At 33.5% G+C, this 23,797-nt stretch overlaps 1 protein-coding gene across 3 annotated transcripts in view; it reads right to left on the bottom strand.

Annotated features, from left to right (window-relative positions):
- The window catches only part of LOC127736713 (uncharacterized), a 102,427-nt gene that overhangs the window by 12,498 nt on the left and 66,132 nt on the right, over positions 1-23,797 (bottom strand). For all 3 annotated transcript variants that reach the window (XM_052247299.1, XM_052247298.1, XM_052247300.1), the window contains 4 exons: positions 13,502-13,831; positions 12,685-12,978; positions 9,023-9,085; positions 316-663 (listed from right to left, as the gene is read on the bottom strand). In XM_052247299.1, coding sequence (XP_052103259.1) covers positions 316-663; positions 9,023-9,085; positions 12,685-12,978; positions 13,502-13,831 — 1,035 coding nt within the window. The remainder of the gene's footprint in view (positions 1-315; positions 664-9,022; positions 9,086-12,684; positions 12,979-13,501; positions 13,832-23,797) is intronic.

The following is a 23,797-nucleotide window of genomic DNA, read 5'->3' as shown; positions in this document are numbered from 1 at the left end:
TATAAATGTACAATAAAAAAAAAAAAATAAACGGTACATAGATCTAACCAAAAACGTATTGTTATTAGCTTAATATCAAATCTAAAATAAATGAAGCTAGAAAATTATTGTGAGTCAAATTACTTTAATTTGATATCGTTTTTAACATTTCCTAAAAATAATTGTTTAGTTAATATTTCATTATCCATCTAAGCATAATTATTCTTTTTGTTACTGTCATTATAAAAAACCGAATTGGTTTAATCTAAGTATGATTTATAATGTATAAATGCAATAAGAGTTCTCTCTATATAACTAATTGATTTCAATACGTACTCAAACCTTGAGAGACTACTCCTTCGTAAGGTTCTATTGTAACTTCCAGCTTATACTCTCCTTTAGACAATGATGTTTTTATTGATTTGTCATTAAACAGTTTGTCTATTAACCCACAAAAACTATCATCAATAAGACTACCCTGGAGTCTTTTTGCAAGGTCTTTTTCTAACGATTTTAAAAATATGATAACAGATCCTTTTTCTGCTCCAGCAGGATAACTACCAAGAACCCTCATCAAGTCTGGCGTTAAGTTGTCAACATTTTGTACAACTGCATCATTGAAAGTAGGCTGTTTGTGTTGGTTGTCATTAGTTAGGTTCAGTTTTACCTGAAAATCAGCTGATGCTGTAAACAGAAATATATCAAAGGTTGCATAATATTGTTCTGTAAAAAAAAATATATAAACTTGGTGTTTTTGAAGCACAGGACTATTCAAAATAGAACGACCAACGACTGACAAAATCAGAGGTAATTCATCTTAAATGTGTTCCAGGTGTATTGCCATTAGATAGTACTTCAAAAACGGTATAATTACTTTATTAAAACAGTACTTTTACCCTCAAAAGACAAATCAACGTAAAATATGTTATATAAGGACTAGCAATACTATAGTTGACAATTTGCCATCGTAAAATTAATGCAGTTGTACAGGCGAGGAGGCGGATCCTGTAGTCATCTGCGACCGTGTTATCTAGCAATTGAATTAAAATAATGTTGAAAAAAATCGATAGCTTATATTATTTCAAAGAATAGAGTATAAATTTATCTAATCATGATCTAATTTATCGTTAAATACTAGGGATGTCAACTCGGTGAAGATTTACTAATCGATTACTCGTTGGGTTTACCGAGCGGTACTCGAGTACTCGCTCGGTAAAACATTTACAAAATGGAAACACAAAATTATACCCTTTTATGTACATGTATTGGAGGTCGTTGTCTTATGGTCGTAAAACCCTCAACATTATTACCTAGGAGTAGATTATATAGTCCAAGGAATTTTTTACCATATTTAATAGCTCATGTACTACATGTACTAGTTATGTAAACTGGTTATAATCTAATCAAGTAATTAATTAATATCTATAGAAAAATTAATACTCAAACAACAGTATTTGGGAACCGTAGAAAAACACATTAAATGATCAACATAGGGGTGATGATTAGAACTTACGGATATCATTTATTATTTTCTGAGGGTCGACACAGGGTGCAACGAATTTGTTCTTATTTAAAAATATCATCTTGTCAACTTTTTCTGGGTCATAGCGATTTCTAAAATGTGTTAGGTAATTAACAGTACTGGAATGAAATATATGCTCTGACGGTACAGAGGTCGGGGAGTGACTAAGATTAGCTAAAAGTGCAAGCCTTGGAAAAATGTTCTTGCTCATATATCTTACATGTACATCTGTTTGGAGGAATTTTAAATGATAGTTTAAACGCAAACATTCGAATCGTACCGTATTTTAATTTTTTTAAATATTTTTTTTGTTTATAAACGTAAGAAAGCAACAGCATTCTAACAAGAAACCGATTAGTCGAGTATCATTTTGGTAATCGATACTCGGTACTACCGAGCGATACTCGAGTACTCGAGTACTCGTTGACATCCCTATTAAATACTGATCTATTTTCCCCTCCTGCTCATTGGTACGTCATGCATCTGAAAACATGACAAATATTAAAATGATTAAGTCCCTGACACCAGAGGCTCTGAACAGCCTGCGTCGTTCATCTGTCTATTCAACATTGACCACTTTTTGGTAAAACATAATCAAAGGGTTATACCTCTATAACAAATTGGCAATTTCAGTCATGTTTACATATTTGTAGGCCTTGCCCTGCTGATCATTTTTTCCTTTTTAAAGTTTCTATCTACATTTGTATCTATTATAGTTTTCGAGATAATTGGCACAAACAAAAAGAAAATGGTAAAAAAAATCTTCAGATGGTCACAACTCTAATAATGAGTCAACTGAAGATTTCAGCAATGATGTCTCGTTTGTAGATCTTGTCTTGCTGATAATGATTGTTGTTTACAATTTCTATATATCCTATATATCTATTACGATTTTCAAGAAAATAAGCATAAAATAAAGTGATAAAACATGGACAAAATTTCATTGAAAAGCAATAACTTCAATAAGGATTGAACTGACCATTTCAGTCATGTTGACTTAATTGTAGATCTTGATTTGCTAATCACTTTTTTAAATTAAAGTTTCTTTCTTGAAAAACTTTTGTTTTCAAAATAATCAGCAAAAATTAAAAAAAATAATAGTAACATTTGACATCGACTGGCAATAACTTGTCGTTTGATAGTTCTTGACCTAATTTAACAGCTGATAGATCTTAACAATCTAAATATTTCCGCCCCTGTCGTATTGTAAAATTTAGTATGGAAATAGGGAATGTGTCAAAGCAACAACCCAACCAAAGAGTAAAAAAACATCCGAAGGTCACCAATGGGCCTTCAACACAGCAATAAAATACCGCACTCATTGCAAGCTTCAGCTGGCCAATACATATAGATGAACTAGAATTACAAAAACAACAGACAAGACTAACAAAGCCCAGAGGCTCCCAACTTGGGACAGGTGCAAAAATGCGGCGGGTTAAACCTGTTTCGTCTCTATTCAAAGCGGTTTTCAAGATATAGATCAAACTTGGACAACAATGTCATTAAAGGGTAATAACTTCTATAAGGATTGGACTGACCATTTCAGTCATGTTGACTTAATTGTAGATCTTGTTTTGCTTATCACTTTTTTAATTACAGATTCTTTCTTGAAGAACAATTGTTTAACAAAATAATCAGCAAAAAATAAAAAATAAAAACAATACTTCAATTTGACATTTATTGGCAATAAATCCTAAGAAGTCGTTTGACAGTTTTGACGTAAATTGACAGCTCATAGATCTTAACAATCTAAATATTTCCGCCCCTTGTTGTATTGTAAAATTGAGTATGGAAATGGGGAACGTGTCAAAGCAACAACCCGACCAAAAAGCAAAAAAACATCCGAAGGCCACAAATGGGTCTTCAACACAGCAAGAAAATCCCTAACCAGGAGGCGGGCTTCAGCTTGCCCCTTAACAAAATGTGTATCGGTTCAGTGAAAATGGAAGTCACATTAAACTCCAAAACATATATAGATAAACTAAAATTACAAAAAAACAACAGACAAGACTAACAAAGCCCCCAGGCTCCTGACTTAGTACAGGCGCAAAAATGCGGGGTGAAATATGTTTTTCTCTATACAAAGCTGTTTGCAAGAGATAGATGAAATTTGTGTTTGACGTCTTTAATCTATTTATAGCCATATCAGCAATTTTTATTTGCAGTCTGGGTCATCGGACACAATTTTAAATCTTCATACCCTAATAATTTTTGTGGCCAACTTTGGTTAAATGTGGTCTATAAATTTCAGTGGATAAGATTTTGGTAAGATATTTATAAAAAATCCCCCCAAAATGGTAAAAATTCGTCACTGCAGGGCAATAACTTCAATAATGAGTCCTCTGCCGATTTCTGCTTTTTCAATGATTTTCTGATAATTTTTTCTAATAAAGTTTCTCTCTATCTATTATAGTTTTTCAATTTTAAGGCAAAATTCCTAGAAGACGTCATCTGACAGTTTTGATGTAAATGAACATCAGACAGATTATTCTGCACATTATGACCGGTCTGATTTTCTCTATTCATAGTGAGTTTGAAAATAATACACAAAACTTGCATTGTAGCCATTTCGGCCATATTGGTTGACATCGGACAAATTTTAAACTTGATACCCAAAGAATGATCGTGATTGATTAGATTTGGCCCAGTAGTTTCAGATTTTTATAACAGTTAACGACGACGACGGACTACGATGGACGATGACACCCAGTGATGAGGAATGATCACTAAGCCTTCTTGCCAGGTGAGCTAAAACAGATATTAACGAGATAAAATAATGCACTCCATGTCGAACGAAACACATACCCATTCGTAATTTAAATAATAGGAAAAAAGGATGTTAGTAAGACAATAAAAAGAAAAACATTTCAAGAACTCATCAAATATATAATGTTGATAATGATTGTTGTTTACAATTTCTATATATCCTATATATCTATTACGATTTTCAAGAAAATAAGCATAAAATAAAGTGATAAAACATGGACAAAAATTTCATTGAAAAGCAATAACTTCAATAAGGATTGAACTGACCATTTCAGTCATGTTGACTTAATTGTAGATCTTGATTTGCTAATCACTTTTTTAAATTAAAGTTTCTTTCTTGAAAAACTTTTGTTTTCAAAATAATCAGCAAAAATTAAAAAAAATAATAGTAACATTTGACATCGACTGGCAATAACTTGTCGTTTGATAGTTCTTGACCTAATTTAACAGCTGATAGATCTTAACAATCTAAATATTTCCGCCCCTGTCGTATTGTAAAATTGAGTATGGAAATAGGGAATGTGTCAAAGCAACAACCCAACCAAAGAGCAAAACAACATCCGAAGGCCACCAATGGGTCTTCAATTTAGCAATAAAATACCGCACTCATTGCAAGCTTCAGCTGGCCAATACATACAGATGAACTAAAATTACAAAAACAACAGACAAGACTAACAAAGCCCAGAGGCTCCCAACTTGGGACAGGCGCAAAAATGTGGCGGGTTAAACCTGTTTCGTCTCTATTCAAAGCGGTTTTCAAGATATAGATCAAACTTGGACAACAATGTCATTAAAGGGTAATAACTTCTATAAGGATTGGACTGACCATTTCAGTCATGTTGACTTAATTGTAGATCTTGTTTTGCTTATCACTTTTTTAATTACAGATTCTTTCTTGAAGAACAATTGTTTAACAAAATAATCAGCAAAAAATAAAAAATAAAAACAATACTTCAATTTGACATTTATTGGCAATAACTCCTAAGAAGTCGTTTGACAGTTTTGACGTAAATTGACAGCTCATAGATCTTAACAATCTAAATATTTCCGCCCCTTGTTGTATTGTAAAATTGAGTATGGAAATGGGGAACGTGGCAAAGCAACAACCCGACCAAAGAGCAAAAAAACATCCGAAGGCCACAAATGGGTCTTCAACACAGCAAGAAAATCCCTAACCAGGAGGCGGGTTTCAGCTTGCCCCTTAACAAAATGTGTATCGGTTCAGTGAAAATGGAAGTCACACTAAACTCCAAAACATATATAGATAAACTAAAATTACAAAAAAACAACAGACAAGACTAACAAAGCCCCCAGGCTCCTGACTTAGGACAGGCGCAAAAATGCGGGGTGAAATATATTTTTCTCTATACAAAGCTGTTTGCAAGATATAGATGAAACTTGTGTTTGACGTCTTTAATCTATTTATAGCCATATCAGCAATTTTTATTTGCAGTCTGGGTCATCGGACACAATTTTAAATCTTCATACCCTAATCATTTGTGTGGCCAACTTTGGTTAAATGTGGTCTATAAATTTCAGCGGATAAGATTTTGGTAAGATATTATAAACAAGAGTGCACACGCTGAAATGTCTCGCCTTCTTTACTAATCATTGATATTATGTTGATAGTCCTAAATATAAAGCTTTATTACAACTGTCACATAAACTTCACATTAACCAAGTAAACTAAACATTGACCAATGAACCATGAAAATGAGGTCAAGGTCAGATGAACCATGCTAGGCAGGCATGTACAGCTAACAATTCTTCCATACAACAAATATAGTTGACCTATTGCTTATAGTTTAAGAAAAACAGACGAAAACACAAAAACTTAACACTGAGCAATGAACCTTGAAAATGAGGTCAAGGTCAAATAAAACCTGCGTGACTGACATATAGATCATAAAATATTTCCATACACCAAATATAGTTGAACTATTGCATATAGTATTAGAAAAAAAGACCAAAACTCAAAAACTTAACTTTTGACTACTGAACCATGAAAATGAGGTCAAGGTAAGATGACACCTGCCAGCTAGACATGTACACCTTAAAATCATTCCATACACCAAATATAGCTGACCTATTGCATGCAGTATTAGAAAAAAAGACCAAAACTCAAAAACTTAACTTTGACCACTGAACCATGAAAATGAGGTCAAGGTCAGATGACACCTGCCAGCTAGACATGTACACCTTACAATCATTCCATACACCTAATATAGTAGACCTATTGCATACAGTATAAGAAAAACAGACCAAAACACAAAAACTTAACTATAACCACTGAACCATGAAAATGAGGTCAAGGTCAGATGACACCTGCCAGTTGGACATGTACACCTTACAGTCCTTCCATACACCGAATATACTAGACCTATTGCTTATAGTATCTGAGATATGGACTTGACCACGAAAACTTAACCTTGTTCACTGATCCATGAAATGAGGTCGAGGTCAAGTGAAAACTGTCTGACGGGCATGAGGACCTTGCAAGGTACGCACATACCAAATATAGTTATCTTATTACTTATAATAAGAGAGAATTTAACATTACAAAAAATCTGAACTTTTTTTTCAAGTAGTCACTGAACCATGAAAATGAGGTCAAGGACATTGGACATGTGACTGACGGAAACTTCGTAACATGAGGCATCCATATACAAAGTATGAAGCATCCATGTCTTCCATCTTCTAAAATATAAAGCTTTTAAGAAGTTAGCTAACGCCGCCGCCGCCGCCGCCGGATCGCTATCCCTATGTCGAGCTTTCTGCGACAAAAGTCGCAGGCTCGACAAAAATCCCCCCAAAAATGGTAAAAATTCGTCACTGCAGGGCAATAACTTCAATAATGAGTCCTCTGCCGATTTCTGCTTTTTCAATGATTCTCTGATAATTTTTTCTAATAAAGTTTCTCTCTATCTATTATAGTTTTTCAATTTTAAGGCAAAATTCCTAGAAGACGTCATCTGACAGTTTTGATGTAAATGAACATCAGACAGATTATTCTGCACATTATGACCGGTCTGATTTTCTCTATTCATAGTGAGTTTGAAAATAATACACAAAACTTGCATTGTAGCCATTTTGGCCATATTGGTTGACATCGGACAAATTTTAAACTTGATACCCAAAGAATGATCGTGATTGATTAGATTTGGCCCAGTAGTTTCAGATTTTTATAACAGTTAACGACGACGACGGACTACGATGGACGACGGACACCCAGTGATGAGGAATGATCGCTAAGCCTTCTTGCCAGGTGAGCTAAAACAGATATTAACGAGATAAAATAATGCACTCCATGTCGAACGAAACACATACCCATTCGTAATTCAAATAATAAGAAAAAAGGATGTAAGTAAGACAATAAAAAGAAAAACATTTCAAGAACTCATCAAATATATAATGCTTATAATGTTGAATGCCAGACGCGCGTTTCGTCTACATCAAACTTATGAGTGATGCTCGAATAAAAGTTGAATGCCAAATAAAAAACGTTAAAGAGTAACTCATCACTGCCAAGCTGTTGACTACAGTCATTCTGTTCAGTTGAACTTGATAAAAGTGCGATGAAATATATTATGTTCATTTAAAAGAGAGGCTACAAATACCAAAAAGACATCTAAACGAAAAAATCGTCAAAAACAAACAGATAATGAGATAATGCCATAACGAAAACGAAAATATACGAAAGTCAAATACACGTACACAGAAAAACCAAACACTGAGCTAAACGAACCACACGAAGCACCGAGGGTGATATAAAGGTGCTCCACAATGGTAAGCAGATAATGATCCACATGTGTCACCTGCGTGTAGCTCATGTGAGTACAAACTCGTTGATAAGTCTAATTCGGTAGGTCACATTTGCGGAGAAGAGGATAGAATTGTGGTTTCAAGAACTGAAACATATCCGTCGTCATCTGTGAAACAGATATTCTATAATGATAAGAAATCTCTTGATGGCGTCCATAAAATGTTCGAAGTCATTACTGTATCTTCACCACTTGAAACTCTGGGTTCAAAAGATTCTTTGTAAACAACTACCCTCGAGCACTCTCAAGGAAATCATTTTAGGAAACGCGAGTGTTAACTTTGAGATATATACTGTATAATGCAGGTGCTGATAGAATGTTGCTAAATAGAAATGGAAGTTTCACAATTTTGGACGCTGACATAATCTCTTTTGTCGTACAGTTTTGTTCTCAACCGTCCCTCATTTTCAATTTCTAGATGTAAGTCTAGCTATGATGCAGACTTCACTGAATCTGTGGTATCCTTAATTTCAAGTTTAATAAGATGCGTGGAACATAGTCAGCAGACTTTGAATTATGCATTGAGAGTACATCATTTGTATAGCGGAACGCGAAGTTACAGGATGATAACAGCTTCTTTTCATTCTTCCGAAGAAGCTCACAAATGAAAAATTCAAAGTACCACTTAACAGAAAGTAGGTTAATGGCAAATCTTATACTTGTTACACGTTGCAACTTCTTACTGTTCAGATGTTAGCTCAATATGATGACATTATATTTAGAAGTACTTGAGATAAGTGTGACGAAAAATTAAATGTTCATTCAAGATATTTGAAATATCAAAGTATCTACAACAGAAGGTAGATGTCATGAACGATCAAAAATGTGCTCAAAGAGTGGAACTCATAACTGTCGAGTACTTCTGGTTTGTAGTATATGAGAAAAACTCTTGCAAGAGGAATTATAACTGGTTAGTGTAAATGCTTTTACTTACAATCTAGTGTTGGATTAAAGCTGCACTCTTGCATTTCTATTGAGCTTTTTGTACTTGGTAAGTCTGAAATTTGAAAATTGATAACATAAAAGTTTAAAGCTACTTAATATTTTTGCGACACACATACATCACATAAAAAACAGAGAAACCCAAACGACAAAAACGAAATTATCATGCGATTGTTTTGTATACATTTGCATAATCGATCAAGTTTTCATTTCGTAATATGCAATTAAATTACATAGTTTATTTTAAAAATATAGTTCAGAGTTGCAATATTTTTCCTATCTAAAACCAACCGTTATATGAAATATTTGTTAATACCAACCAATAAACAAAGTTGCTCTGTAAATGAATATATATGTGGACATATGCCTACTTTCTGTTCAGTGGTACTTTAATTTGTTTCAAAATATTTCGTTTGATATAAGGGTTCGTTGGAACAAACATTTGAAAAAAAAAGAGATAATTTCAGCTTTCCAATTGTGCACTATAACATTCCAGGAGCGCCTGCATATATAGTATATATCTTATTTAAGGGATTATATTCCCTATCCTGATTTCCTTGAAAAAGGATTGCTGCGTACAAAGAAGCTATTAAACCAAGAGTTTTAAAAGAGGGACGAAAGATACCAGAGGGACAGTCAAACTCATAGATCGAAAACAAACTGACAACGCCATGGCCAAAAATAAAAAGACAAACAGACAAATAATAGTACAGATGACACAACATAGAAAACTAAAGACTAAGCAACACGAACCCCACCACAAAACACTGGGGGTGATCTCAGGTGCACCCGTCGTGTTGCTTATGTTATTACAAATCCGGTAAATAGTCTAATTCGGTAAGTCACATTCGTAAAAAGGGAAGGGTATTGTAGTAACGACATAAGGAACATATCCGATATCATCTGTGAAACGGTTATTCCATAACGATCAACCAACTCGTGATGGCGTCCGTAAAATTTACGAAGGGATGATTTCAACTTCACCATTTGGAACTCTTGGCTTAATAGCTTCCTTGTGAGCAGCAATCCTCTATCAAGGAAATCATGATAGGAAACACAAGCCTTGGAATATCGTATCAATTGGGAGATATAATACTCCATATGCAGGCGCTGCTGGAATGTTGCTACATAGAAATGGAAAGTTCACAATTGGGAAGCTGAAATCATCTCTGTTGTCGTAAAGTTTTGTTTTCAACCGACCCTAATTGTCAATTTCTAGATGTAAGTCAAGATATGAGGCAGACTTAACTGTATCTGTAGTATCCTTTATCTCTAGTTCGATGGGATAGATTCGTTCAACATAGTCACCAAATGTTGTATTATTTAGTGAGAGAACATCATCTATATAGCGGAACGTAGAGTTAAAGGATATTGCTAACTTCTTATCCTTCTTCCTAAGAAGTTCCTGTATGAAGTCAGCCTCATAATAATAAAGAAACAAGTCGGCAAGAAGAGGGGCACAATTGGTTCCCATCGGAATTCCGACAGTCTGTTGAAAAACACGTCCTCCAAACGTAACAAATATGTTCTCAATCAAGAAATCAAGCATCTTGATAATGTCAGTTTCTGAGAATTTTTTGTTTGAATGAGAGTGATTCTTTACAAAATAGGATTTATCCCTCCCCAAGACAAGATACTTGTATCTACGTTCGCCATTCTTGTTAATGAAACAAAGTAATACCAACTCTTTCAATTTGTCTTTTGGTTTGGAATGGGGAATACTTGTGTAAAGTGTAGAAAAGTCAAATGTTTTAATACTATTGCAAGATGAGAGAGTCTTAGATTGTATGTACTCTAAAAGATCTTTGGGAATTGTTTAGTATCCACATGTGATTCATGCCATCTCTAGAATAGGCAGTTTTACAATAACTTTGGAGCCCGGCTTTGATAAAATAGATGTTAATATTTTAGAAAGAGGTTTCGTGGAGCACTTGGAAGACCCAGCAATAAACCGTTGTTTGTAAGGACACTTATGTAGTTTAGGTATCCAATACAGTGATGGAAGATCCAGTTCTTCATCTTTGGTTGAAATTCCAAAGGAACATAGAACAGACCTATGATTATCCAGGATTTCCTCTTTGGTAAGTGTCGTGAGGGTATATGTTGAGTTTCCAAGTGAATTGTCAATACCTAATTCATTTATCAAGCAGTTTATGTAATGATATTTACACACAAAAACGATGTTGTTTGGGGCTTTATCTGCGGGGACAACAACATATTTGTCATGGAGGTAGGACAAGTGTTTTGCATCATTTGGGTCTTTAAAAATTGATGTAGCGTGGGTATTGATATGCCCATTTAGTTTCTTAATTCGGATTTGTATCAACAACCTCACAGCCTTAATCCATTCGGAAAGAGTATCTACGTCTTCTTTCTCGCGTTTAGCCCATTGCCTGGCATAATTCTCGACTGAATCCATCAGTATTTTGAAGTTGTATTTCCAATTTATGGATTTAGGCTCACAATATTTCGGACATTTGGATAACAAATTTCGCAGGGAAGTGTTATTGACAATGTTGAGGTCTCCAGTAATAACGTGGCCAGCCGGATTATATGTGAATTGGGACGCAGGTGCAATCAGGAGGTTTAGACTTGAAGTCGTCAATGTTGAGATCCTGCAAAACGTGTTTGTATTTGAAAATTATAGTTGCAATTGGTTTGGTATAGGTATAAGAAATTATTGGTACAGACTGATCTTTAAAATCAGAAGGTATTTTCGACTGAACTAATTGATGATGAAGGATATTGCCTAAGTTGACGCCATTGAGACCTTTGTTGGCAAAGAAAAGTTTAAGAAAAGATGTTTTTCTCTTTTTCATCTTTTCCAATGCAAACTGGTTTGAAAAGTCTGTGACTTGCAATATCCGAAATGATAGCTGTAAGTTTGTATTGGTTTGAATGAGGGTTTGTAACAGTGGTTTCCAAGCATAAATTGAACAGATAATGAAGTTTTGAAAGGGGTAATGAATACATTTTCGTGCGAATGTGATGAATACCTAACGGCTTTTGTATAAATGGCAGCAAGTCATTAATAGAGACATCATGCAAAGTAGGTGATGTATAATGACGATGACCATGACTGCGTCTACGTCGAGGAGTAGAGTTGAAAATATTCATCACATTCACCGAGCTACAGGAAGGACTAGATAGAATAACTATACCATCAATTTTGTCATTGCAACCATGTGGTGTCGCAGTTCCCAATTGTCGAATCCAGTGAGTGGTGAAGTTGAAATCATTCCATTGTAATTGTTCGGTCATCACGAGTTTGGTTAGGGAATATCCGTTTCATAGATGATACAACGTCTATATTTTAATTGTCGTAACGACAATCCCGTCCCCTTTCCCCCGAATGTAGCCTATCGAATAATACCTATTGATGGGTTTGTACTTACTTGCATGAGCAACACGACGGGTGCCACAGTCTCTGCTTACCCTACCATAGGAAATACGATTACCCCCTTTTTAGGTTGGGTTTGTGTTGCTCAGTCTTTAGTTTTCTATCTTGTGGTTTTGTTTTTTGTTCGGTTGTTTGTTCGTTGGGCTTTTTCGTTTTTAACCATGTCTTTGTCAGTTTATTTTGGTCTTTGAATGTCGATTTGGTATCTTTCACTTCACTTTTAAGATAACATATATATCTGACCAAGATTTTACCTGATGGTTTGCTTGTTCTATATAACATATCCACTAGAGTCTCGATACTACTTTGCTTTTGTGTTTCGTTGAAATGTTGTAAACTATATACCAAACAATCTAATGAACGTGCCTCAACTTTTTTCAAAATCATTTCTATTAATTGGTGATCTCTTATATCTTTTGATATTATTTCATGTTCATCAATAGTTATGATTGAGTGAACTAGAAAATCGTCCTTTATGTTGATTGCAACTTTTCCTTTTATAATTCGTCCTAACTTTTGCCTGATTAAGTTGTCTGATGAAACATATTCTAAAAAACAATAGAAAAATGTCAACCAAAGTTGAATTTGCAATGTTCATATCACATGGTCATTTAAACCTTTCTGTGAAAGAGACAAAAATATAGATGACTAATGACCATAACCGTACATGTACAAAAATGAAGCTTATGCTTTAACAAGGTATTTAAATGATACCTAAAATCTTCTGAAATTATTACAAAGCTGTTACATCAAGTCCATAACAAAACGAAATTGGTATATTCACTCGTGTATGAATAATCAAAGTCTATTTTAGATTTTACTCAACGAAAAAAAGGTAACGAAATCTGTTTGTCATAAATCACTTAAATGATGATTCGAGTACAACTTAGATTGCTTGGCAAATTTTAAGTTCAGATACTTCTGCAAATATGCAATTAATTTAGTTCAGAAGGCTATAGAAGATACAAAATAATTTAAAAAGGCCTCTTATACAGCTACAAAATGTAGCATTCTATGATATACAATTATTTGAAAGCTTTTCGGTTATATATCTCGAATTTAAATACATACGAGGTATCTTGATATTGTCATATGGCACTCTGCTGTCATTGTTTGCATCCCATTCAATATTGGCACCAGGACTGACTTCATTTACAGCACTTCTAAATATATCAAACTTGTTCTGTGTGCGTATGTTTCGGTAACTAGCGGTTAAAACTTTGTCTTGTGCTAATGACCTATTCATCTTATCAAGATCTTCAAAGTTTTCTCGACTGAGTAGATTTCTTTCGTCAAGTTTTGCTAGTAAAGCAGCTGGGAAAACATATTTCTTCAAAACTTTCCAGTTTCTAATGATTTTACGTCTGCATGTACGACATTCTTCTTTCTTTTGCATAATGTCTAGAAAACGAACAAAACAGATGAACAATAAATGTGGATAGTGTCCACATGTGGACACAGATGATGCCCCCGCTTGCATATCATATAGTTATAAAGGGACATAACTGAAGAACGGTAAAAGTGACGCTACCCAAATTTAAACTTGATCTGAGTTTTGTGGTAATAAGCATTGTGTGTAAGTCTCATAACATTTGGTTGAGGCTAACTTAAATAGAGAACAGAAACTAAAAATTCAGCAATTTTTCTATTTGTAAACATGCATAACTCTAGAACGGTTGTGTATAAGTTTTATAACATTTAGTTGAGACAAACTAAAAAATTCAGCAATTTTTATGTTTATAAAGGGACATAACTCAAGAATGGTAAAAGTGTTGCCACTTAATTTCGTACTTAATCTGTATTATGTAGTAATAAGCATTGTGTATAAGTTTCATAACATTTGGTTGAGGCAAACTCAAGTTAGAGAACGGAAACAAAAAAATTGTACTTGATCTTTACTGAGTTTTGTGGTAATGAATATTGTGTATAGGTTTCATAATGTTTGGCTGGGGATAACTTCGGTTACAGAATGGAAACTAAATATTTTGCAATCTTTCGATTTATAAAGGGGCATAACTCAATAATGGTTAAAGTGACACTACCCAAATTCAACTTGATCTGTGTTTTATCAGTGGAAGTCAAAATTAAACATTGCATTGTATAAAGCATTGTTTGTAGTTGATTCAACTATAATCATTGTCAAAGGAAGATAACTCCAATTTTAAAATATATTATAAACTTGATATTTAGAAGAAAATAAATATTTTGCAATTTTTCTATTCATAAAGAGACATAACTCTAGAACAGTTAAAGTGATGCCACCAAAATTCAAACTTGATCTGTGTTTTGTGGTAATAAGCATTGTGTATCAGTTTCATAACATTTGGTTGAGGCAATCTTAAGTTAGAGAACGGAAACTAAACATTTTGCAATATTTCCTTTTATAAAGGGGCATAACTCTAGATCGGTTAAAGTGACACCACCAAAATTCAAACTTGATCTGTGTTTTGTGGTAATAAGCATTGTGTATAAGTTTCATAACATTTGGTTGAGGCAAACATAAGTTAGAGAATGGAAACTAAAAATTTTGCAATATTTTCTTTTATACAGGAGCATAACTCTAGATCGGTTAAAATGACGCCACCAAAATTCAAACTTGATCTGTGTTTTGTGGTAATGAGCATTGTGTATAAGTTTCATAACATTTGGTTGAGGCAAACTTAAGTTAGAGAACGGAAACTAAAAAATTTGCAATATTTCCTTTTATAAAGGGGCATAACTCTAGATCGGTTATAGTGACGCCACCAAAATTCAAACCTGATCTATGTTTTGTGGTAATAAGCATTGTGTATAAGTTTCATAACATTTGGTTGAGGCAAACTCAAGTTAGAGAACGGAAACCAATTTCGGGACGTACGGACGGACGTACGTACGTACGTACGTACAGACGGACAAGGGTAAAACTTAATGCCCCCTCCGCTACGGCGGGGGCATAAAAAAAAAACGATATAATCATAACTAGACTATAAAGAAAAATGACGCCGCCAACCATATACATTCTATATCATGAGAGAACTTTGAAAATTATATTGAAGGATTTTCGTCTGTTGAGATTTAACATATTAAATACAAATGAGTATTGTCCAAAACATTCATTCGTTTTATTTCATTTTTTATAATAATTAACATTTGCAACATATGACAATATCAAATAAAACATTCTCCTTTGAATTCAAATGTCAATTATATTAGTAATTGCGACGCTGCGTGATAAGCATATGAGCAATTCTCGCTTCACTAGAAATTTTTAAATGATTCATCAGAATTTCATCGAATGAGGCAATTCAATGAATCCAGTTCAAACTATCAGTTTACCTGCACAACACACATGTTTCCATTTAACAAGATTGCATTAACGTTAACTGTAAAAAAATTGTATATGTTTAGAAAAAAATACAAATAACCTCTGCTGGTGGATTGTTGGTCCCGAGGGTATCACTACTCAAGTAGCCAGTATTTAGGAACTTGCATGAAATTTGTGTGTATTGTGTTTTTAAAATTTGCTGTTACAAAATTTTGGAAGGAATATATATCTCTCATTTCAAAGCTTTCATTTTTTACCCAGGTTTGGCTATAATTTAGATTCTGATATGACGTGCTTCTTTCGCTTTGTATATAAACCCATCCTCAAAATCAATAAAATTTGTTTGCACATGCGTATATTGACTACTGCAGAAAAATGAATCTTATCAAATTGGCATGCATTTAATATATTTCATTAACTTAAAACACTTTCAAACTCTTAAATGATGCACATATTGTTACTAATACATATAGTATGACTACAATATGTTACAATTCGCAATTGACATATTTGACCTAGAAACGACAACGTTCATACTGGCTGTTCAAAACCCCTTCCTCTGTTTACAAACAAAAAAAGGGAGGTTCATGGAAGAGCCTACACAAACGCTCTACAATTATACACATCGGACATAGAAATTACCTTAATTGTTCTTATCAGAATCGAAATAATTGATGCAAGCTATCAGACCTGGGGTCAATTACATGCCGAAGCAATTAATTACATTTCAATTACATTGATTGATAAATGTAATTAATTACATCACAATTACATTGATTTACAAATGTAATTAATTACATTACAATTACATTGCCAATGTAATTAATTACATTTCAATTACTTTTATCCAAAGACACATCATGTAGGAGCTATATCATTTAGAATGAAATCATAAATATGAAAACAGGCTAGAATAGAATGTATATGTTGTGTACAAGTTATCATTTTGTACAAATTATAAAAAAATTGTACAAATTATAATTTGTATTTTGACTTTGTACAAATTGTAATTTGTACAAAAAGTGCCTGTACACATTATAATTTGTACAAAATAAGGCTTAATTTCACTTATAACTTGTACAATATTTTACCTAGAATAAGTTTCAAATCAAATGATAAAAAATAATTTTAATTTTAATTACGAATGAATATGAAACACACTGATAACTCTATTTACATAATATACAATAATATACAATGCTCTTATTTGTTGGAGCAGGTGAGCGAACCATGACACCTCGAATAACACAATACATTCTGCTTTTTGTATTTACACTTCGAATTGTTACAACCACCTTTACATTTGCAAGAGAGATAACCCTGCCCACCAGTTTTTGAATTTTTTTTTCACAGCTTCCCTCAGTGAAAGTTGTAAATCAGGAATTTGTGTTACGGACAAAGAAGAGTCACTAATCGATTCTAGTTGGTTTCTGCTTAAGACTCCTGATGAATTACCAGCTATTGTCCCTACACGATAGCCAAAATTTCCTACTTCCACAACAACACCTTGTATATTCAGCGGATTTGTTGGTGCTCGAGCATACTGGAATTGGGATGATAACATTAATTGTCTCCAACAGATAACTCGCTCAGTTTCTGTTTTGTATTTCTTGTAAGGACATGCACTTGTATTTGTTGGCCAGACAATGCTCGTTTTCTTGCACGAATGATTGGGGTTTCAACTTCCTCTGATACAACTTCAATGATTGTACTAGTTGAATCAGTTTCACAATCAGTCACATAATCGCAAGGTTTTCTATCTGATTCTACCGATTCAGCATCTATGTTTTCATCCGTGCCATCAATCTCAATTTCACTGTTCTCCTCTGAAACCTCTTTGAACACTTTCTCCAAATCTTCCTCAGTTTCAAGATTTGGCAAAAGTTCCTTGGGCAAAGAAGATGAAGATAAACCTATCTTTGGGTCAGAAGCAAACAGAGCATGATAAGACGATTGATCAATTATCCTGTGATATGATCTATTTTTCTGAAATTGCACGAAGCGCAAACCTTCAGACCACTGTTGTGTGTTATTGTCATTCATCCATGATATGAGCATTTCTTTAATGTCTGCGTTTGCTCTTTCTACAGACCCTTGACTTTGCGGATGCTTGGTCGCCCATGAACTATTACTAATTCTAACCATAATGATTTCAGTTCAGTGACTATATGTGCAGTGAACTCTCTCCCATTATCGCTTTGGAGGATATGGGGTGCACCAAGGAGGAGAAAAATGTCAAGTAAATGATAAGCAACTTCAGCAGCTCTCTTAGATTTTAGAGCTCTAAGAACGCAAAATTTGGTCAGATGATCTTGATAGTGCATTATCCACTTAAATTCATGGTCAGGGACAGATTGAAGGTCTACAAGGTCAACCTGCCCTCTACAGTTGAAGTCAGCAGAAATTATAGGTTGAACAACAAGTTTTGATATTTCAGTACGTTTTCGTTTCAAGATACACTGTTCACAGTTGGTTGTAAATATGCGTATTGCTTCCCGGCTAATGTTAGCAAAATGTTTTTTTAGTTCTTTGTTAGTTTTATGGAGACCTCCATGCCAAACACCAATATGTGCTGTTTTTACAATATCATACATTTCCTCAATGGATAAGTAGTAAAGTATGGTGTCATCTGAAAGTTAAAATTAAACCATTTTGAGTATGACACAAAGCTAAACCGGTATTGTGTTATAAAAATAATTATGTTATGAGCCCTAATAGCGAAATGCCTGTTCAAATATTATAAATATAAGAAGATCCATGAAATAGTGAATCTCATATGGTCGTCTGTATTGTGACCTTAAGGTTCCAACCATACGTCCCCATTCAAAAGCATTGATCGTCAAAAAAAGGGGGTTTTCCAATTCCCGTAACCCCCTCCCTGGATCCGCCACTGCATACTATCTATATGTTTCAAATTTATTATAGCTTTAGTTTTACTGTGAAATTGAAAAATGTTTTCAAGACATTTAAAGCTTCCACTGCAATTTAATTATTGCCTGCTTTTGGTCAATTTATTTAGTCATCTTACCATGTAAAGAAGTACATGTATAGTAAAACACCGCTTTATACCAATAAATATACTTACACCAGCAGCTACCATCTTTTCATTCTGGAGTCGAGGGCCTTTTGAAATCACATAATTTACATTGATACTAGTGAGTAGATTTACAAAACTTCGTTAATGAGCTGCGTTTTACAAACACCTGTGATACAAGTAGTCAGCCAAAATAAACTATCTATAGACCAATTAAAAGATTACTCGAGTTGTAAATATGTGCTAAATACTATGAAATTAAGAGCTCGGGGCAAGCCCCTCGCTCATAGTATATACCTTTCCATAGACTAACCTAGACATATAAATATGATGGTTTATAAAAGCATTGCCTTTGGCATTTTAATCAAGGGACAAATTTGTACTTAATAATAAGTTAAGTGAAAGGAATAACCTGAGGCTAAGATAATTGTTAATTGTATTTAAAAATTGTTTTTTAATGAATTTGTTTTGTTTTCAATTTGTAGATTTTTTATGTAATCATGTGAAAAATTAATGAATTTATGGCAAATAAAAATTATAGAAAATGCTATAATGATTAATAAAATAATTTTAGAAATATTACATTTTTTTTTTCATTATGATAAATGTTTAAAAGGTTTTAAGAAAAATGTAAGTCTCAAGTGCATACTTAAAGAAGGAAAATATATTTACAAGTTCCATCAGAAAAGCCAAATTTATAAAAAAAATCCATGGATTTATTTAAATGTAATTCAAAGTAATTTAAAAGTAATTCATAATTACCTGTCAAAAACGCAATGTAATTGATTACGTTCAATTATATGTAATTGAAAATATGCTCAATTACACATTACATTGAATTACTTTCAAAATTGTAATTAATTACAGCTAATTACAATTACATATTTAATTACCCCAGGTCTGCAAGCTATACATTATTGTAGGTTTAACATGGGTAGGCATTATGTTCGTGGATTTTAGCACTCGCTAGCGCTCGGGCAAAAATAATCACGATTATCCTGGTATAAACCACCCATCAATGTAGACATAAAACCAATACTTGTACCTAATATCCAAGTATAATGAATACTTGTACAAAATATCCAAGTATATATAAAAACACTCTGAATATACACGACATAAAAGTCTATAATAAATACCAAAGACTTTGTAAAGTGGATAGTCGCTAGACAACGCCGATGCTCTATATTTAATAAGAAATAAACATAACTCATACAAATATCTTCACAAATAATTATAAGTATTGTTTAATCGTCAATTTATGATTTCAACTTTTCTAAATATAAAAAGCATTGTTCCAAAGGGGAATTAAAAAAAAACACACACTTCTATCGAAAGTTACAGATAAAAACGTAAATTTACAAATGAAAATAGTTCCTGTTTGTAATTTTAAAAAACCTCAATATCTATTTTAGAGATTAAAGTTGAGTAAGAATTTAAAATATTGATCCCACATCTTAAATAAAATGCTCCGCAGGGCGCAGCTTGATACGACCGCAGAGGTCGAACCCTGAACAGTTGGGGGAAGTATGGACACAACATTCAAGCTTGATACAGCTTTGGATTTGGATTGTGATTAAATATTTGACACAGCATAGGTTTCTAACACAGATTGAATGTGGTCTAAGAACTTAAAAATTTTAAATTGGACATTCACCTATTATGGTCCAATATCCAAAATCTAAATACATGGTTAGATTCAGCATATCAAAAAACCCCAAGAATTCAATTTTTGATGAAATCAAACAAAGTTTAATTTCGGACCCTTTTGACCTCAATGTGGACAAAGTTGATAACGGGGCCCAAAAATCAAAAATCTAAATACATGGTTAGATTCAGCATATCAAAGAACCCCATATATTCAATTTTTGTTGAAATCAAACAAAGTTTAATTTTGGACCCCGATTTGGACCAACTTGAAAACTGGGCCCATAATCAAAAATCTAAATACATGTTTAGATTCAGCATATCAAAGAACCCGAAGAATTCAATTTTTGTTAAAATCAAACTAAGTTTAATTTTGGACCCTTTGGACCTTAATGTAGACCAATTTGAAAACGGAACCAAAAATTAAGAATCTAAATACACGGTTAGATTCGGCATATCAAAGAACCCCAATAATTCAATTTTTGATGAAATCAAACAAAGTTTAATTTTGGACCCTTTTGACCTCAATGTGGACAAAGTTGATAACGGGGCCCAAAAATCAAAAATCTAAATACATGGTTAGATTCAGCATATCAAAGAACCCCATATATTCAATTTTTGTTGAAATCAAACAAAGTTTAATTTTGGACCCTGATTTGGACCAACTTGAAAACTGGGCCCATAATCAAAAATCTAAATACATGTTTAGATTCAGCATATCAAAGAACCCTAAGAATTCAATTTTTGTTAAAATCAAACTAAGTTTAATTTTGGACCCTTTGGACCTTAATGTAGACCAATTTGAAAACGGAACCAAAATTTAAGAATCTAAATACACAGTTAGATTCGGCATATCAAAGAACCCCAATAATTCAATTTTTGATGAAATCAAACAAAGTTTAATTTTGGACCCTTTGGACCTCAATGTGGACCAATTTAAAAACGGGGCCCAAAATCCAAAAACTAAATACACGGTTATATTCAGCATATTAAAGAACCCCATGAAATCAAGAATAAAACCCCATTGAAATTGGTCAAGAAATAAGCAATTTATAGGAAGTATCTTCTTTTGCACAATCCTGTGCTATTAAATATTTCTTGCTATTGCGCAATACTGTACAATTGACAATTTCTTGCTATTGCGCAATATTGTGCTATTGGATATTTCTTGCTATTGCGCAATACTGTGCAATTGAAGATTTCTTGCTATTGCGCAATACTGTGCAATTGAAGATTTCTTGCTATTGTGCAATACTGTGCAATTGAAAATTTCTTGCTATTGCACAATACTTATTATATAATAATTTACACATCCTGTTTGGTGTGTATCTCCTACCATATCATTATTATTTGATTTTAAATATAAATCAGAAATAACCAACTTAAAATGGAAAATTTTAAAAGAAACAAAAAAGGGAAAAAAAGAAAAAAAAGGAAAAAAAAATAAATCCCCCCCCAAAATTTTTTGAACCCCCATTTTGATTCATCACCCCCAAACTCAATCCCAGCCTTCCCTTTGTGGTATGGTACCTTGCAGTACAATTTCAGAGAGATCCATACACTTGAACACAAGTTATTGTCTGGAAACTAGAAAAAAATGTGTTTTTTTGGCCCCTTTTTGGCCCCAAATTCCTAAACGTTTAGGGCAATTACCCCCAAACTCAAACCCAGCTTTCCCTTTGTGATATGGAACCTTGTAGTACAATTTCAGAAAGATCCATACACTTACACACAAGTTATTGTCATGAAACTAGAAAAATGCTTGTTTTTTGCCCCTTTTTTGGCCCCTAATTCCTAAAATTTGGAGGCAATTACCCCCAAAATCAATCCCAGCATTCCCTTTGTGATATGGAACCTTGTGGTACAATGTCAGAGAGATCCATACACTAACACACAAGTTATGTCTGGAAGTTACAAAAATGCTTATTTTTGGCCCCTTTTTGGCCCCTAATTCCTTTACTGTTATTACCATAACCCCCAAAATCAATCCCAACCTTCCTTTTGTGGTATTGAACCTTGTGGTAAAATTTCATAAAGATCCATTCACTTAAACTAAAGTTAGAGTGCGAAAACCAATGTGTCTTCGGACGACGACGGACGACGCCGGACGACGACGACGACGACGACGACGACGACGCCGGACGACGACGACGCCAACGTCATACCAATATACGACCACAAAAATTTTTTTGCGGTCGTATAAAAAATGACTGGTGATGCTTTACAAACGTGATAATTTCTGAGACATGGTACATTCTGTATAGGTAGTGATTTTCTTTGACATTTTCGGGTATTACAGCAGAGTTAGATGTATATTACCTGTTTATGGTAAGGTACTCTCCAATGAAGTCTCACGTATATACTGGTTTATATTTATATTTGTGTTCAGTATCTATTCATGATAATAAGGTTTTATACTATTCACCATTCTGCATGTTCTGTATTCCAAATTCACATTTAATTTTCAGACCGAATGTCAATAAGGATATGTAATTGTTGAAGGAAACATATTGACTAACAAATTGATTTGAATTTTCGGTGTTTTTTACTATGTATTAAATCATTGAAATTTAGAAAATTCAATACGGCTTGTCCACTAAGAACTAGCCGATATAAGGGAGTATTCTATGAATTTCATGGATGCAATAAATTGGTTTTTTTCCAGTTAAGTGATATAAGTTGAGAAAAAAATCTAGTCAGAATTCCCCTCACCTAAACCCCCCTTAAATCATAAATGGTCATGCTTTAAAATCAAGAGAGTTTCTTTGACATGGTACATTCTGTATAGGTAGCGATTTACCTTGACATTTCCAGTTGTTACAGAGCTATATGCATGTTACCCATAGATGATAAAATGCCGCCCCATGAAGTCTTACGTATAGAGGTTCACGTTAATATGGGTGCTCAACACTTCTTTTTTTAATCAAGTTATTTTTCTCTCCTGTAAACAGCCAAACTCTTATTATAACACTTGACTATTGGTGTTCCCAAGATTATTTCTTCGTTTTAAAACTAATTAAATAGAAAAGTCATTTTAGTTTTAATAACTTCTTCTTTAGATTTATAAAATTTAACATTATTTATTATTCTTATAACATCGGATTTATCCATCCTACATGTATATGAAATACATGTTCAAAATCATTATTTGGTAAACAACGGACCTAACCCTAAATATAATTTAATATTCCACGGCGATCTATTGGTATTTGCCACCTCCTTTAATATGTATTTTAACTTTGTGTGATGACATTTTAGAAAATAATAATTTAGATAGATATGTTTCTAGTTTTGAACACATTGAAAACCCCATAATTCCGAAACGTCATTCACTAGATAGTACAACCAATGCTTACGGTCGAAAGCTACTACAGTTGTGTTT

Source organism: Mytilus californianus, unplaced genomic scaffold, assembly GCF_021869535.1.
Source record: "Mytilus californianus isolate M0D057914Y unplaced genomic scaffold, xbMytCali1.0.p SCAF_35, whole genome shotgun sequence".
Taxonomy (NCBI): domain Eukaryota; kingdom Metazoa; phylum Mollusca; class Bivalvia; order Mytilida; family Mytilidae; genus Mytilus; species Mytilus californianus.
The sequence above is the reverse complement of the archived record's forward strand: the minus strand, read 5'-3'. Positions and strand labels throughout refer to the sequence as shown.